This window comes from Sesamum indicum, linkage group LG8, assembly GCF_026168435.1.
Source record: "Sesamum indicum cultivar Baizhima isolate 11 linkage group LG8, ASM2616843v1, whole genome shotgun sequence".
NCBI lineage: Eukaryota > Viridiplantae > Streptophyta > Magnoliopsida > Lamiales > Pedaliaceae > Sesamum > Sesamum indicum.
The window spans coordinates 19,934,279-19,949,899 of record NC_142664.1 but is presented as its reverse complement, the minus strand read 5'-3'; the positions used below and the strand labels follow the sequence as shown (position 1 = coordinate 19,949,899).

Genomic DNA, 15,621 nt, shown 5'->3' with positions numbered 1-15,621 from the left:
ACTTACATTTTTATCTGTAAATATAACGAGCCCTTGTTTTGATGAAGTTGACATCTAATAAAAAATCTGCGGGTTTGTCCTAACCTGGAAAAATCAAGCACCGCAAACGTAACGTAACGACGAAAAATCCGAATTCAACCACGCAACTCAGCCGATGGCCTCCGCTTTCAGCATCCCCGAAATCAACCTGAAATCAGGGTGTGGAAGCATACCTGTTTTGGGATTCGGAACGGCGGCGGATCCCCCTGTCGACTCAGAAACCACTAAGAGGGCTGTGTTAGAAGCAATTGAGGTTGGTTATCGCCATTTCGACACCGCTGCTTTGTATAATTCAGAGCAGCCTCTCGGTGAAGCCATAGCCGAAGCGATAGGTCGGGGTCTGGCTAAGTCCAGAGACGAGTTCTTCATCACTTCGAAGCTCTGGTGCAGCGATGCGCATCCTCAACATGTTCTTCCTGCGCTCAAGACAACCCTCAAGTATAGTATCTGTTCAATGTTCATGTGACTGGAAATTCCATTATTATTATTATTTTTTGAAATTGACTGTTCTTGTTATGCATGAAATTGAACTAGCAACTCTGTAGCAGAACTTAGTCTGTTTATACCTTGTGCTTTTATCAAAATTATCAAGAGTTACATGCCGTTTGAACTGATGCTAATGTTTTAAAAGTTTTCTGGAGTATTAAAGATTTTTTATTATGCCTACTCCCATTCGAGTAATTGTGAAATGGTTGTGCAGAAATCTTGGTATGAGTTATGTTGATTTGTATCTGATACACTGGCCGGTGAGCGCTAGACCTGGAAAAATGGAGTATCCGATTAAGGCAGAGGACTTTGTCGCCATGGAACTTGAGTCAGTGTGGGCAGCCATGGAAGAGTGCCAGAGAATTGGCCTCACAAAAGCAATTGGAGTCAGCAACTTTACCTGCAAGAAGCTCCAGCAAATCTTGGCTACTGCCAAAATTCACCCTGCTGTCAATCAAGTGAGCTTCAGCTATATCCTAATTAAGCTTTTGGGAGAAGTATGTGATATCCAAATGAAACGGAAACAAAATAAAGATTAATGTCGTCTATTTGATATGAAAGGTAGAGGTAAACGTGTGTTGGCAGCAAAAGAAGCTGATAGAATTCTGCAAGGAGAAAGGAATTGTTGTGGTTGCTTATTCTCCTCTAGGCGCAGTAGGGACTTTTTATGGTACCAATAAGGTTACAGGATCCGAAATGCTAAAGCAAATATCTAAGGCCAAAGGGAGAACTGTGGCTCAGGTGACGTGGGGATCTGATTATATCAATCAATCAATTCGATGAATCCATTGATTCATTATTAGCTCTCTTATTGTGTAAAGATAACATGCAACATCTTACGCAGGTGGCTCTGAGATGGGGTTACGAGCAAGGGATCGGCATTGTGGTCAAGAGTTTTAACAAAGAGAGGATGAAAGAGAACATGGATATATTTGAATGGTCATTGAGCAGTGAAGAAGTTGACAGGATAAGTGAAATTCCACAGGGCAGAGTATGTCTCGGAATTGATTATACCTCAGTTTATGGACCTTACAGGACAATTGAAGAACTCTGGGATGGAGAAATTTGATTTGAGTTCAAGAACTAGCCAGATGTTTCTTTTTCTTTTTCTTTTTCTTCCGCGGAAAGTTCAAGACTTTTACTATTGTTGCCAATGTAGAGTGCATTTCCAGACTGCAGTATATAAAATCCATATTATGAGTCTACCATATTATTGATCTCCCCCTTAATCTTATTTTCAGGAAAAGAGAAGGCACTTAACTCATTTTATTTCACATACTGGATGTTCTCAAGAAACCTAAGATAGAGATATATACATTTTGATTAAAGTTTAACCTGGAGAAGACCACGTGAAGCATGTCTCTTAGACCAAACGCAACAATATATTACAAGCTTGGGCTGCAGAACAAAACCCATTGTCCGGGAAAATCCACACGTAAAATAGTAAATGTCGAAGTATTCAGCAACGAACGGGTCTCTCATAAGTTGGAGGCAGAGAAGGACAATTCTCATTCATATTGGTGTATGGCTCTAGAGTGTTATAATATGGCAGTTCCATCTTATACTCCCCCAATATCTGGCAGAACGGGAGCTGATCATCACTGTTATTACACCAACTTGGCAAACGTGTCACATTGTTCTCGTATATTTTAAGCATGTAGGCATCCCTGATCTGTGAGTAGTAAAGGAAGTCATTGTAGGTAGATACTAGATAAATAAATTGTCTATATGGGAACCCAAAAGCACGGACACTCACCGTAAACTCAGTTACTTGAATAGAATTAGAGAGTGGACCAAATACTCCAGCTGCTTTATACATGGCCAGAATAAAGGCGACACATGTTGTAGACTTACCATCACTATAGACCCATTCATCTTGTTCGGGAATAGTGAGTAATTGATCAAAAGTTACACCTCGCGTTTCAGTTTCAGCTAGAATATCATGCAAGTCCAAACCCTACCAGAAAATAAAAGAGATAGAATCATCAACCTTTACGACTAAAAGGTCATATACGAATCTATAGTGGTTCTGACAAGTGTAACTACGTAGAGTTAAATAACAGAACCAAAGACAAAGCTATACTTGAAGGTTGCTTAATACAAACTTTTCACCAGCTACATTAACAAAAGTTACGGAACCTAGGAGGAAAAACCACAAGCTGCAATTTAGTCCAATTATAGTAAATATTATCATTTATGATGGGCACCGCATTCATATTTAATATGTTGCACAATGTATCCATCATAATGATAAAGTTTCTCTTTACACACTCATTTCAGGTGTGTCGTTGGTTTGAGGGCATATGCAGGCCACAGAGAACATAAATTACGATCAAGCTTCAAAGTCCTTTGGTTATCATGAATAACACTCTATTCATAGACCCAAATGCAGGAGATAATTATCAAAGGTTAAAGAGAGAAGTTTGACAAGAAAAAAGGTCACCTCTGTCCCAAGCCGCATATTAAGAGCTTCATTCCACATGTTTGCAGCATATGCTGGCTGCATTCTGGTCCACATAGACATGACAGAAATGACCTGCAAACAGTGCAGTTGTCAGTAAAAAGTCCGCATCCTTATTTGAATTTGAGAAATACAATGAAACCCTGCAAGTTTTTGTACACCTTGGATCTTAATAATTGTACAAACAAAGAGGAACTAATACACACACGCAAGAAAAAGAGGGAGCAAGAGGGACACCAAATGAACAAATATTTCATCTATAATCCATACAAAAGAATCTTAATGCAAGTGAAAATGCACATCCAAAGCCAACATGGCTGAAACCAAACTGAAGCTTTTGGAATAAAGGCACACAGTAGATAATCATGGACAGCATAAAGAATAAGATGTCAGATGCTAATGCAAGTGATAGAGCACAGAAAATTTCATTCCCCATAGGGTGTGCAGATGTACCAAGTGAGCATCTAGAGGCGGGGGATAATTATCAGCGACAGTGTCGATCCAACTAAAGATCATGTTGTGATAACCATATGGCTTGCCTGCCATCTGCCGAGCGTACTCCCAGGCTGCAGTAGTATTAAACCTAGCACGTACTTCTGGATGTAAGGGCAGCAAAGCTATCTGTGGATTAGAACTATCCTTGAGTGCTAATTCCCACCATTCATCCCAAGGAATTACCGCAATGATTTCTTCACCCTGTAGAAGCAGCAAGGAAACAAGTTAACATCCAAACACCAATCTGCATGCGTATGCAACGGCTTCAAAGCAGAATAAGATTCTAAAACAAATCCTCGTAAACACCCTCAGAGTGACGGAGCCCAAGGTCAAGCTAAAAACCCATATAAAGAGAAATTTAAAATATGATATATTATCAAATTCTGTCACCTATAACCAAAAATAAAACCATTCTGAACTGCTCAATCAGAAAACTTTATACACAAGATGGTAAATAATTTTCGAGGCATGCTTAACCTGGAAAAATTTGCAAAGTAACAGGTCCATCAGATTTATGAAATTACCAGTACATTGAAAATATTCCTTTCTTCAAATATAATATTAGAAATATAGATCGGACATCATATACATGTCTTTCTGGTTCATTTACAGTCAAAATGGTAAGATTTGAGAGCTAAACTCCATGATAATTCGTGACACGGTCATCTTCGAAGGAACAAGTGAACATCACTCAACATGTTGGCTAACTAAAAATTGAGAAAATGCTTTTGACGAGTAACCATTTATACTTTGTTTTTCCTTCAAGTTGTAATGTTGTAGGAGGTTCAAGAAAAATTTTCTATATAGAGCTTAAGAGGGTAAGAGATGCAATTACCTTTGTTAAGATATTATAAAATGCATGCCAGTAGATAAGAATAGGAGCCAAGCATGTAATAATCTAGATACAAAGTGGTATATAGACTATAAACCACAAACCACATACCTTTTCATTCTCATGTCCAGATTCACCAACCCAAAGATTACCCGATTCATCCTTCAAGCATACAGCTGTATGTCCGGCAAATGCACCAGTGACCCACTTCTCCAGTGTCTCGAATCCACCCCAACGTCCACGGATCTTTGAGACAGCTAAAAAATCACCAGAATGCACATCTTCTGGGTTGATGGTAGCACGCCATGGTGCACGACGTTTTTCAAATGAAGCACCCATGTGTTTCTTCAGAAAAGCTAGATTAGCACTCTGACCCCAACCAGTATTGGAGAACAAAGGCAAGACATCAACCAAGGAAAGGAATGTCCCAAGCATTCCTGATGGCATAAGAAAAACTGAGACACCATGCTGCTTTACCTGCTCAGGGTGCTCCATATGTCAACTTTTACTTCTTAAAGTCATCACCTATTATACAAAAAACTACAACAACCCATGCTTACATATTCTAATTCCGCGGGTTCCTCCCATGATTCAATTCTCAACGTATGGTCTCGAGCTGAAAAATAATAGTCCCAAGTGACCCTATAGGGAGTGGCAAATACATATAAATCCATACACGTCCAGCTGTGGGCTGCTGCAGTCTGAAAGGAGATGTAGTAGACTGCTTAAAAGGTGGCAGCATAAAAATCTAGAGATCCATGTGAAAGAAAAGTAAGGAGAACTCTTTTGATGGATAAAAATCATCTTCTGATGAATAAAATATTAAGTTCAAGCAAACATAACCACATGTGCAACTTATCAGGACGAAACTAACAGTTCCAACAGATACGCCAGTACTAAATTCTCCACTTAATAACAGACACAAGAGAACAAAATTCTGCATTGAACAAATAAGTTCTTCCAATGCTCTTCAAACTGGTGCATGAATGGTTAAAAAGCAAATGCATCAACCATCTAGAAGTCAGAAATTTATTGGGCCGAAAATGCTTTCACTGTTCTAATAACAACCATCTCACGCAGAAAATAGCGATATCAACATAAAGATAAAGGTTATTATTTTCTATGCTCTACAGATGACAGTTTCCGCATCTGTCATTTAACTTGATTAATCAGTGACCTCAAACAGGTATCCTTCACATGTCTTTACATCTAGCCAGTAGGAATCAAGGGTTACCATAGATATTGCACAAAAAAAAACAACAAACACAACCTGAAAACACCTTTTTGGGAAAAAAATTTATTTCAATTAAAAAACGAATAAATTGCTAATTGTTTTTTCAGGCTTTTCTCTTTTCTGTTTTTTCATCTTTATTATCATTGTTCCATCCTCCAGATAAAGCATTCAACAAATAACTCATCACACATTGAGTCCTCTTGTCCATTATCAGTCAGTCAGTTAACTCAGACCATTACTAATTCCACTAACCTATTACCAAATTAGATGTATTTCCATTTAGTTACTACAAATTGCTCCTAGATATTCACAAAAGCCAAAAACCCAACTAACAATTCAGAAAGACAGAGAAATCTCCACCCACAGCTACACATACGATGAAAAACACAAAAAACATATATACAACCATAGAATCAAGATCACAGACCGAAACATGAAGGATGCCACCCCCGATTCCCCTATCACCCGCAGCAGTAAACTCGATATTCGCCTCGTTATCCAAAAAGCACGCCCCTTTCCACTTAATCGTCCCATTATTGGGCGCCAGTGATCCAATATACTGCGGCAGCAAATCAACGGCGCTATGAATATTGTTCATCACAGGCCACGATACCTGACGTGGCAACACCGGAAGCACGTCCTTCACTCTAAACGGCACTTTCAACGCATCCCCATATCCAAATCCAAACCCTAACCCCAACCCCAGATAAATTACGAGTCTCAGCAACCTCAACTTCCTTTCCTGAGTAGATAACATTGTTTCTGATGATCGGATAGAAGAAATTCAACCCGAATTTGAGGGATTGCCCCTTCGATTTCAGCTACAATGAGATTAAGGGAAGGGTGTCATTTGATGGAAGTTGTGATTAGAAACTTTTTCCCGTAATTGTATGGAGAAATTGATAGGTTTGAACTTTTACGTTGAAGTGTAGGTGCCCAATTTGATAAGGCGGCCTGGATTGTGAAGGACGAAAATGCAGATTGACGTTTACATGAGGGTGAAAAAGAGAGTGAAGAAGAACGATGGTGAATGTGAAAAGGTTTAACCCCATGAATTTTACTGAGGTGAAGTGAGTAAATGTGAGTGGTCAAAAATGTAACTAAGGAATTCCACTCCAAGAAATATCACTTAATTCAGTTCGCAAATATAAGAAACCAATAATGTCTTAGCCTTAAGATTGAAATCCCGTAAATGAATTTGAGATTATGCGTTTGAATATTTATGTAATTAATTTTTGGTAATCTCAATTTATTGTAAAATAATTTTATTGGCCGAATCGAAATATATTTCAATTTATTAATATTAAATTATATTTTTTATTAAAATAAAAATGATAAAACCACATAACTATAAAGTTATGGATTGAAATTTCACTGAGCATCTAACTAATAATTCTATGATCTATAATAAAAACATGTATTTATAATAATTATTTGGTATAATAGTGAGATTCCTATAGTCAAGTCTAAGGAATGAGATGATGGGAAAAGGGAGAGTCTACACTCTCTTTCCTTGTAGTTTAGTACAATTACACCTAGACTTTCTTTAATTTGAAAAATTATATTTAGTATTCTTGAAATTTGCTTATGTTTAATAAATAAGTTGATCCGTTAGTCAAAATACATTAAATTTGCTGATACTATAAAAAAAAAAAGGGCAAAAAATCTATATTCAGCCCCAATTGACTTATTATTGATTTATTGCATGTTACGTAAGTCTTTTTATAACCAAATTTCACTCATACGTCTTCACGCATTAATACATATAGGGAAGTATATCTTCACGGTTATCAGGGATAGTTTAAACAAAAAAAAAATTATTTAACTTGCAATAGGTCACTAATAAATCAATTGAGGATAAGTATCAATTTTCTATTCAATTTTTTTTATTAATATCAACAAATTTTATGAATTTGACTAACGGCAAAATTTTTTGTTATTCAGAAATATTAAATATAATTTTTCAAACTACAAAGAATTTAGATGTAATTACACCATATCTTATAAAAAAGAGAGTGTAATTATCCCTAATTATTTTTATTTTAATGGTAAAACTTTCGGGTTTGACGTAAGAGGCAATGCTTTCAGATAAGAAACTGTTGCTTTCTGCAGTGGTCGAAAATTAGATGAGTAAGCATATGAATCAGAGGCGCCGATTTGTCTCCACTTTAAGATATCCCCATCTCCTCAAAATAATATCTTCCAAAATAAATCAAAGCGACAAAGGTACCCGAGTACTTCACTACCTCTTAGTTTTCAACAAATATCATTACCACAGCCGAATAAGCGGAGACATCAAGACAGTTCTGGAATCAAAGTCCAAGTATAAAAATTTCATTTCATTATTAGTCTAATTTCGTCATAATTCCTTCGGGGCATAGGAAATTATACAGGACTTCGAGATTACAACCCAACGACAGATGCATACGTGGTCATTCCTGGCAACTCAAGAGCCATATCGTCTTGATTAGACATATAGTTGCATGAGAGGAGAGATCTGGTGCAAAATTTCATAGGCCGAAGAGAAAGCAATTAGAATAGCAAGGGAGAAAGAGAGCACTTTCTTCGACACGACTAGGTTGCCTGAACGGATTCATCTGTATCTGCAAAAGTTGTAACACATTTCCAATTTATATTAAAGTTAATGACTGCAGCAGTTCAGCTAAAAATAGAGAGAGGCGCACTTGAATTTTGGGAGCAGTGCCCGTTGCAGAACTTATGCAACAAACTGCAAGATAAGAAGCTTCCTCGCAATAATCAGAAAAAAAGGCTGGAACTTTGATCTCCTTTATTAGTTCCTATGAGAAATTAGATTTCAGAACTTAGATGTGTCTTTATACATAGAGAGATTTTCCACTAGATACCCTTTGGGTTCAGAAACTTACCAGAGTTGGTAACCAGCTCGTGTAGGCAGCAATACCTGCATTCAGGGCTAAGATTATATGAGGAAAAGAATCCTGCAGATCAAAAAAGATATCCCATGAGAAATGGGTAAAATCATGAATGCGTGGTCAGTTATCTCAAAGCTTGGAACAACCTTTACTAATTCTCCGTAACAGTCGTGGTAACAACCAGCATGAAGCTGTAATGTGACTGCACAGGGAGCAGAAGTTGTTCGGATTTCTGTATGATTACCTACAGAATCTTTACAGCGACAATCCATCTGACTACACCGAGCATAGGACAGATCGATTTGTTCACCATCCCTGGGATACAGATGATGCAATCATTCAAATTATACATAATGAGTAAGCCAAATGTGCAGAAAAGGTCCAAAGAAACTTGTATTTCAAAACTTGATACAAGTAAAATCAAGCATCACCAAGAATTTTGATGGTCGTGCCATGCTGATAGGATAACAAAAGACAATTTGATCAAAGGAAAAAGATGCATAGGTCGAGGATAATATTTAAATGTTCCAAGAATTGAACATGTATCAAGATCATAAAAATATCTATTATTCCGATAATTGATGCAATGAAATCAGTAGTAGCAATAATCTTGTAAAAAGGTGTTATTAGTATCAGTCTTCCCATGTTTCCCCTGGAAACATTTGGGGTTCCAATTTATCGTTCATGACAGGCACGTAAAACCAAACCAATAAGATGACCGCAGAGACTAGAAGCACAATCACTCTCCAGGGCAATAATATCCATGTAACCTCCGACACTGTATAGACATTAAACACTTATAAAATGCAGTGCCATGCTAGCAAAAGATGTTCGTTACATTTCTGTTTATAGGACAGGCCATGGTGCTTTAGGAGTTAAGCTCATCGTACATTTGACTTTAGTTGTCAACACGAATTCATGATTCAAAGTGGGTTAAACTCTGGTATGGAGTTACATTGAAGGAAAACAGAATAGAATGATGGTTAAAGTATGATTTTCAACAACGAACCTGTCTTGACTTCATTTCTAATTTTATCAGTTTGGCCGGAAAAAAAAAAATGGATGATACATGATAAAGTCAATTTCTGGTTTTACAGTGATACTCTTTGGACAAATTTTGTATCATGTACAAATAGTCGATTTTACCATATTCCATATTTATCCTCCTTGTCATAGCCAGTAGTTTCTTAACAGCTATTATTTTTGTAATTTTGGATATCGTAACTGAAATATAAACAAACTTGCATGAGAAGCTACAGAAAAGTAAACCAGTACCAATTGAAAAAGACAAAAGAAGATCACATTCCTGCATTCAGGATATAGGTCTCTGTTTTGGTTGAATTTCAAAGTAGAGAAGTTTAAACATGACCTGTAATCAATGTGAAAGCAAAAAGAATTATAAAACGTACTGTAAACATTACCTGTGGTGTGGAACTGCAGGTCCCACAAGGTCAATGTGCATCCGTACCCCGGGAAAAAGTGCTTGCAGTTCTCCAAAGACTGGCAGCTGAAGAAGCTCCTTTTCTGGTCCTTCAAGAATTTAATTCATGAAGCAACGCTTAAATTATAACAAGCAAATTTAGTCAAGGATAACCCTAAGCAAATTATACATCAGAGAAGAAACAGCTAACTTATGCAAGAGAGACAATGAAACTGCAAAGCCAACACATGTCATGTGTATTGTGTCATGTATATTGTGTCCCAGAAAGAACCAAAACAAACAACAAAAGATTTCCATAAGCTCTCACCATCAATTTGTTACAGAAAAAAAAAAAAAAGAAAGAAATATATATATATATATATATAAGAATGTGGCATTCAACTGACATATATTATTAAGCAAAAAGGAAGAAACAATTTAGAACAAGAAAATGTATTAATAAAAGCTAAAACAACATAGCCAAGTCTAGAGTATGTAGATAGGCTTAAATTGTTTTCCTTAGTTCACTCAGCATATCATCTCTATGGCATATGGTGAAGGAACCAATTTGTTGCGTCAATTGCACAATTGAATCAGAAGATCTATTGAGCACAAATTTCACTTCAGAACCGCAACTACGTTAAACTTTGGAGAAGATAAGATACCTAGGTAATGTATTCGCAGTTCATTACTGATTTGTGGAAGCAAGCATTGATGAATTGCAAGCTGAATAGCCTGATATACAGTGAGTGGCTGGAACAAGAATAGTCACTTAATTCGGAGCCCAGAATCACTTCTACAAGTAACATTAATACTCATAATTCAGAGGGATACACAAACAGGGTGTGTGGGTGTGAGTGGGTGAGTATTGTACAAGTTTAGAATATGAAAATACATTGACATTTATATAAAACCATCACAGGCAGAGACATATTTGCATACTTACAGATACAACATACCCAATGAAGAAGTAAAGCTGCAGGAGAATAAAGAGGGATGCACCTCCATTCACAGTAGTCCTTCCAAGTAGTTAGACGTTTGGGTATTGGAGAGGAAGGTCCTAAATCATTAATGCACATCCAGCACTTATAAGAATTATACATCAAGCAGAGCAAAACCTTTTTTAAGGAAACACCCATACCTGTACAAGGACATAACTCACTCGGAAGATTCCAACCATCTGCCAACCTATGAATCATATAGTCAAGATAGCAACATTAGTTGACCTTCTATTTCCAATTAACCCAGCAACCTATAAATGTAACCTGTTTGCATGTTATCAAAGCTCAATATTTCGACCAGAAACGCAATACTACTACATATATCATACAACACTTGGAGAAAGTGGAGCACCTTAAATTATCAAAACTTGTAGTTGAGATTCCACAGCTACACTCACACTTCCACATTCCTAGACAGTGAATCCCGTGCCTTGTTAAAAAGGAACACCTTGTCCCCTACGATCAACACTAATTAAAACCTAATAATCACGTAAAATTGATCGACCAAAATTAAGCAGCTAAAACCCAAACACATCACCGAACAACAAAAACCTGAATTTGAGTAGCTTCTCGAGTAAAAGTGAAAGGGAAATCATTCAAAACATCAGCACGCTTCATTTGCTGTTCTAACCTCTTACACTCGCTCCTATGCACACTCCAGTGCGAAACCTTTAATCGCGGAGCAAAAGAATAAGCAAAGCCTAAAAACATACCCCATAACAAAGAGATTTTTCACACAAATTAACAGAAACGATAAAAAGGACAAAGACCTGGTGAGAGAGGGAGCAGTAGGCGACAGCTCGGCAGCGGTGGCAGCCTCTGGTGGGTGGACCGCCGGCGCATGGGGTTCGGCTTCCCTTTCCGGCGCACTCCATCTTCTCATTAAGAAATAATAAATGCTTCTCTGCGCTTTTAAGTGTTCGGACAGAATCGCGACTGCATAATATTGCGTCTTCTCACTATTAAGCGACTTTAGTGCGTATATACACAATTTGTACACCCTTCTATTTTTCTCTCTCTTTTTTTTTTTTTTTTTTTTTGTCTTGGTTGGGGGGAGTTTACATATTTGTTTCACTAGTATGAAATTTTCACAAAAATTAAACATAATTTTTTTATGAACAAGTGGATCATTTTTTATAATTTTTTATATCCACCCCGTTTAACTTTTTTACAAAAAATTTATTTTTCTTAGAAAAAATACAGTAAGAGCAAAGTTGACAATTTCACAACTCCATCCAAGAATTACATAAGGTATTTGTTATTTTTCAAATAATAAGGAAGTATTCGTAACTATATCAAATATCAGGGGAGGTTGTTGTTTACCCTATATATATATGGATAATAGAGTAAATCAAAATAATTTTTTTTTGACCTTGTACTTTTATTTTTTTTCATAATTTTGAATCGAAACAAAATTGAACTTCGGAGGAATTTTATATATATCTGTTTTATTTTACCTCCATGCCTTCCCCCTAATCAACACCAAATTATATCTTATACTTTTACTTTTCTTATATTCTCACCTTTCACCCCAACCAAATACGCTCTTAATTACAACACAATAAAATTGATAAAGTATAAAGAAAATTGTTAAAAGAAAGGCAAAAAAAAAAAATAGTTGTGTGTAGAGGGAAAAATAAAAAGTAAAGCTAAACCACAGAGGGCTCTCACGAAATTTGACATAATTATAAATATTTCTCGTTGCTTGAAAATTTAAAAATACTCTCTTCAGTTTGAAGAAATTATATAAGGATTAATTGCATTTTACATCCAAACCATGTCCATTTCACACTGTAGTATTTAAACTTTCTTTTGTGTCAACTTATCATATTAACTTTATAAAATTTCTGCACTTTGCTATATGTAATTGTTTTTCAACCAAGTTTTTTTGTCAAAAAAACATCTTTGCAGTACACATATAATATTTAAGAGTCATGTGATGTAATATTTTTTTACATATGCACATCATGTGACGTTTTTCCAACAGAAAAAAAATCATATATGACAAATTATAAATTTTGTAGAGTTGAAATGGTAAGTTAATGCAAAAAAAAAAATCTCGATGACAAAGTGCAAAAATAGGTATAGTTTATATGGCAAAATATAATTTACTTATTATATAATTATTGGATGTAAGTTTAGAATTATCAACTCCACTCTCACTGTATTTTTTTTAGAAAAACAAAAAAATCATAAAGGTTTTGTGGACAAAAAAATTAAAAGATTATAAAAAATATCTACTTAATTTCTAAAAAATTAAAAATAAATAAAATTATAATTCAAAGTTCGAAAAATTATTTTTATAATTTATCATAAAAAATAAATAAATAAACTAAAAAAATTAATGAATTTCACTTATATTAGACGATCATTAAAATTAAAAATATTTATAATTTTTAAAAATAATAAAATATTTATAATTATACCAAATTTTATAAAAATTCACTGTAACTTATAAATATAAAATAAAATAAAGAATGAGTTAAAGAAATTGGGTTGGTAGGAAAGAGAGGAGATGAGAAATTGATGCAAATATGAGGAGAAATTGAGATGAGAGGAAAAGTCCAAAGCTAAAAGAAAGGGGGAGGGGGGTATATGTTGGTAGGGCCCATCAAAAGATTTCCTTTGGGGAGCCCCAGATCTTCTCCTCTTTCTCTATCTCTTTCTTGTCTTTTCCAATTAAGATATTCTCTCTTTCTCAACTAATATTTCTTTTTCATTTTTATTAGTTTTAAAATGCAAACTGTTAATTAGTTTTTCCAATTTGGGGATTGTTTGTTTGTTTATTTTTTTAATATAAAATATCATGTTTTTGACTTTTTCTTTTTTTGGAATTTTTAAAACATTTAAAATGTACTTCATCTTTTATTTTATTTTGAAATGTTTTTGTTTATCTTTCGTTTGTTGATCTGTTTTAAATAAATCGTTCTAACACAAAAAGTCACGCAGTCGACTTTTTATAAAGCTTTTGTGATCATATATGCAATTTCACAACCCTATATCGTCTATAAATAAAGAGACGGGGACAACGGACTTTCACTGAATATAAGGGTTCGTCGTTTGAGAATACCCCCTCGAAGCAAAAGGGATTATAGCGTAAGCAGACTTAGTTAGAAAATTTTCTTGAAATTAAATTTTTGTATTTTAATTCATTTATAATAAATGATATAACATTTGATAATGAATAAATCGACGACATATATTAAATGTTATCCTAAAATAAAGACTTCTTTTGTTATGTAAAATTAAATCTTTTAATTTCTTTATTATCAAATATTGATTCTTTGATTTTCTTTTCCATAATACTAAAAGTTTGAATTTTATACTCATCATACCATCATAGCAATTCATTTATATTAAGGGGGTGTTTTGCAAATAACGAAAATCGGCACTTATCAGATTAGTACTGAAAATAAGTTAAAAACAGTATTTTTTTGTTTTTGAATTGTTTAAATTATTAAGTTGATTTAAATCAAAAGATATAAATAGCTTCTATAAACTTCCGTAACTTATTGGTAAAATTAAAATATTAAATTATTTTTCTAAACAGTCCATCTTCAAGTTTTTCTTCAGTTTTAATTTTTATTTTCAAACACTTTCAATTTTTACTACTGCTTAACTTACAACTTTCTCTATAACTCAACGAGTGTTTTGCAATAGCTTTTGGTTTTGTGGTAAGAATAAGTTACAGAAAAATATTATAAGTTAAGCAGTAGCAAAAATTAAGAGTATCTGACAATAAAAGTTACGAACTCATAGTAATTAGGGAAAAAAAACATAATATTTAAAATTTTACTAATAAATATAAAAATAAATAAATAACTATTTATAACTTTTGATTTAAATTAATTTAATTTAAGCCGTTCAAAAACAGCAACCATGAAACGTGTTTGCGTGGAAACAACAATATGTTATGGGTCTTAGAGTTGACAAAATCGCATTTGCAAAATTAAAGAAAGTGTCAAAATTAAGTATGAATTACATGAGAGAGTCAAATCAAACAATGCATTTCCATTGTTGTGCTGCACCTCAATTTTTATTATTATATTATATAACAAAATTTTAATCAACTCAACAAAGTCAAACTTAACTGTCTCCATATGATTTGATTTATTTAATTTATTTAAATCAAATTGAACCCAAATTTACCACCACCATGCTTGTCTGGTCATTAAAGTTCCAACTATTTTTTTTTACAATATATAATTTATTATATTTTTAATACAAATCAACGAATACATTTAAATAAAATAAAAAATAATAAACTAATAAAGAAGTAGATATAAATACACATTCATGGAACTCGAACTCATAAATTTTCAACCGTAATATATCAACCTCACCAATCAAACAAGATAAATACTCTCTCGATATTTGAAAAATTAAAATATCACTCGTAATCTTTTAATAATTATCTTATATAATGGGCTCCCATGAGGGGTATTTGTTAAAAATGATTGTTACTTTCAGTAAATATTTATAATTTCTTAAATAATAAAGGAGTATTTATAATTATGACAAACTCTATGTAGTCTGATATAATTTATTGAGTTTAATGCAATTTATCTTTTTGTGATATTTCAAATGAGCAAATTATCCTATATGAAAAAAATAATATTAGTTTACCCCATGTGTTTTCTAAAACGAGCAATTTACTTCTCTGTCTAAAGAAGTAAATTACTTTATTTTGAAAAACACAAGGAGGTAAATTGTTTCATTTCAAAAAATACAAGAGATTCAATTGCTATATTTTTTAAAATAT

At 34.1% G+C, this 15,621-nt stretch overlaps 3 protein-coding genes across 6 annotated transcripts; 1 reads left to right on the top strand and 2 right to left on the bottom strand.

The window, feature by feature from the left end:
- LOC105168198 (non-functional NADPH-dependent codeinone reductase 2) lies at positions 1–1,735 on the top strand. Its single transcript, XM_011088167.3, has 4 exons — positions 1–477; positions 740–983; positions 1,087–1,266; positions 1,370–1,735. The coding sequence occupies exons 1-4, from the start codon at positions 155–157 to the stop codon at positions 1,592–1,594; spliced, it is 972 nt and encodes a 323-aa protein (XP_011086469.1). The 5' UTR covers positions 1–154; the 3' UTR covers positions 1,595–1,735.
- Positions 1,736–1,756: 21 nt separating this feature from the next.
- Positions 1,757–6,554, bottom strand: LOC105168199 (zinc finger MYND domain protein). Its single transcript, XM_011088168.3, has 7 exons — positions 5,975–6,554; positions 4,874–5,014; positions 4,425–4,790; positions 3,440–3,682; positions 2,969–3,061; positions 2,282–2,482; positions 1,757–2,197 (listed from the first exon to the last, which is right to left on the bottom strand). The coding sequence occupies exons 1-7, from the start codon at positions 6,302–6,304 to the stop codon at positions 1,985–1,987; spliced, it is 1,587 nt and encodes a 528-aa protein (XP_011086470.1). The 5' UTR covers positions 6,305–6,554; the 3' UTR covers positions 1,757–1,984.
- Positions 6,555–7,761: 1,207 nt separating this feature from the next.
- On the bottom strand, positions 7,762–11,798 carry LOC105168197 (zinc ion binding protein). Of its 4 annotated transcripts, none has more exons than XM_011088166.3 (11): positions 11,630–11,794; positions 11,412–11,528; positions 11,212–11,315; positions 11,000–11,046; positions 10,818–10,918; positions 10,524–10,611; positions 9,860–9,968; positions 8,683–8,753; positions 8,433–8,467; positions 8,232–8,345; positions 7,762–8,150 (listed from the first exon to the last, which is right to left on the bottom strand). In XM_011088166.3, the coding sequence occupies exons 1-11, from the start codon at positions 11,732–11,734 to the stop codon at positions 8,058–8,060; spliced, it is 984 nt and encodes a 327-aa protein (XP_011086468.1). In that variant the 5' UTR covers positions 11,735–11,794; the 3' UTR covers positions 7,762–8,057. The 4 variants fall into 4 exon arrangements, with proteins under 4 accessions (XP_011086468.1, XP_011086466.1, XP_011086464.1 ...); XM_011088164.3 differs by having other exon boundaries at positions 8,433–8,504; positions 8,585–8,753; positions 9,860–9,962; positions 11,630–11,793; XM_011088162.3 differs by having other exon boundaries at positions 8,433–8,504; positions 8,585–8,753; positions 11,630–11,792.
- Between the last annotated feature and the right edge of the window lie 3,823 nt (positions 11,799–15,621).

Bases quoted from the DNA above. Each gene is read 5' to 3' on its own strand.
- LOC105168199 (XM_011088168.3), bottom strand. From the start codon at position 6,304: ATGTTATCTACTCAGGAAAGGAAGTTGAGGTTGCTGAGACTCGTAATT. The intron at 3,683-4,424 runs GTATGTGGTTTG...CTGCTTCTACAG, and splicing joins CTGGACATGAGAATGAAAAG to GGTGAAGAAATCATTGCGGT. The intron at 2,483-2,968 runs GTGACCTTTTTT...ATTTTCTGGTAG, and splicing joins ATATGCGGCTTGGGACAGAG to GGTTTGGACTTGCATGATAT.
- LOC105168197 (XM_011088162.3), bottom strand. From the start codon at position 11,734: ATGGAGTGCGCCGGAAAGGGAAGCCGAACCCCATGCGCCGGCGGTCCA. The intron at 11,529-11,629 runs GTCTTTGTCCTT...CCGCGATTAAAG, and splicing joins ACTGCTCCCTCTCTCACCAG to GTTTCGCACTGGAGTGTGCA. The intron at 9,969-10,523 runs GTATCTTATCTT...AAATTCTTGAAG, and splicing joins ACTGCGAATACATTACCTAG to GACCAGAAAAGGAGCTTCTT.
- LOC105168198 (XM_011088167.3), top strand. From the start codon at position 155: ATGGCCTCCGCTTTCAGCATCCCCGAAATCAACCTGAAATCAGGGTGT. The intron at 478-739 runs GTATAGTATCTG...ATGGTTGTGCAG, and splicing joins GCGCTCAAGACAACCCTCAA to AAATCTTGGTATGAGTTATG. The intron at 984-1,086 runs GTGAGCTTCAGC...TTGATATGAAAG, and splicing joins TTCACCCTGCTGTCAATCAA to GTAGAGGTAAACGTGTGTTG.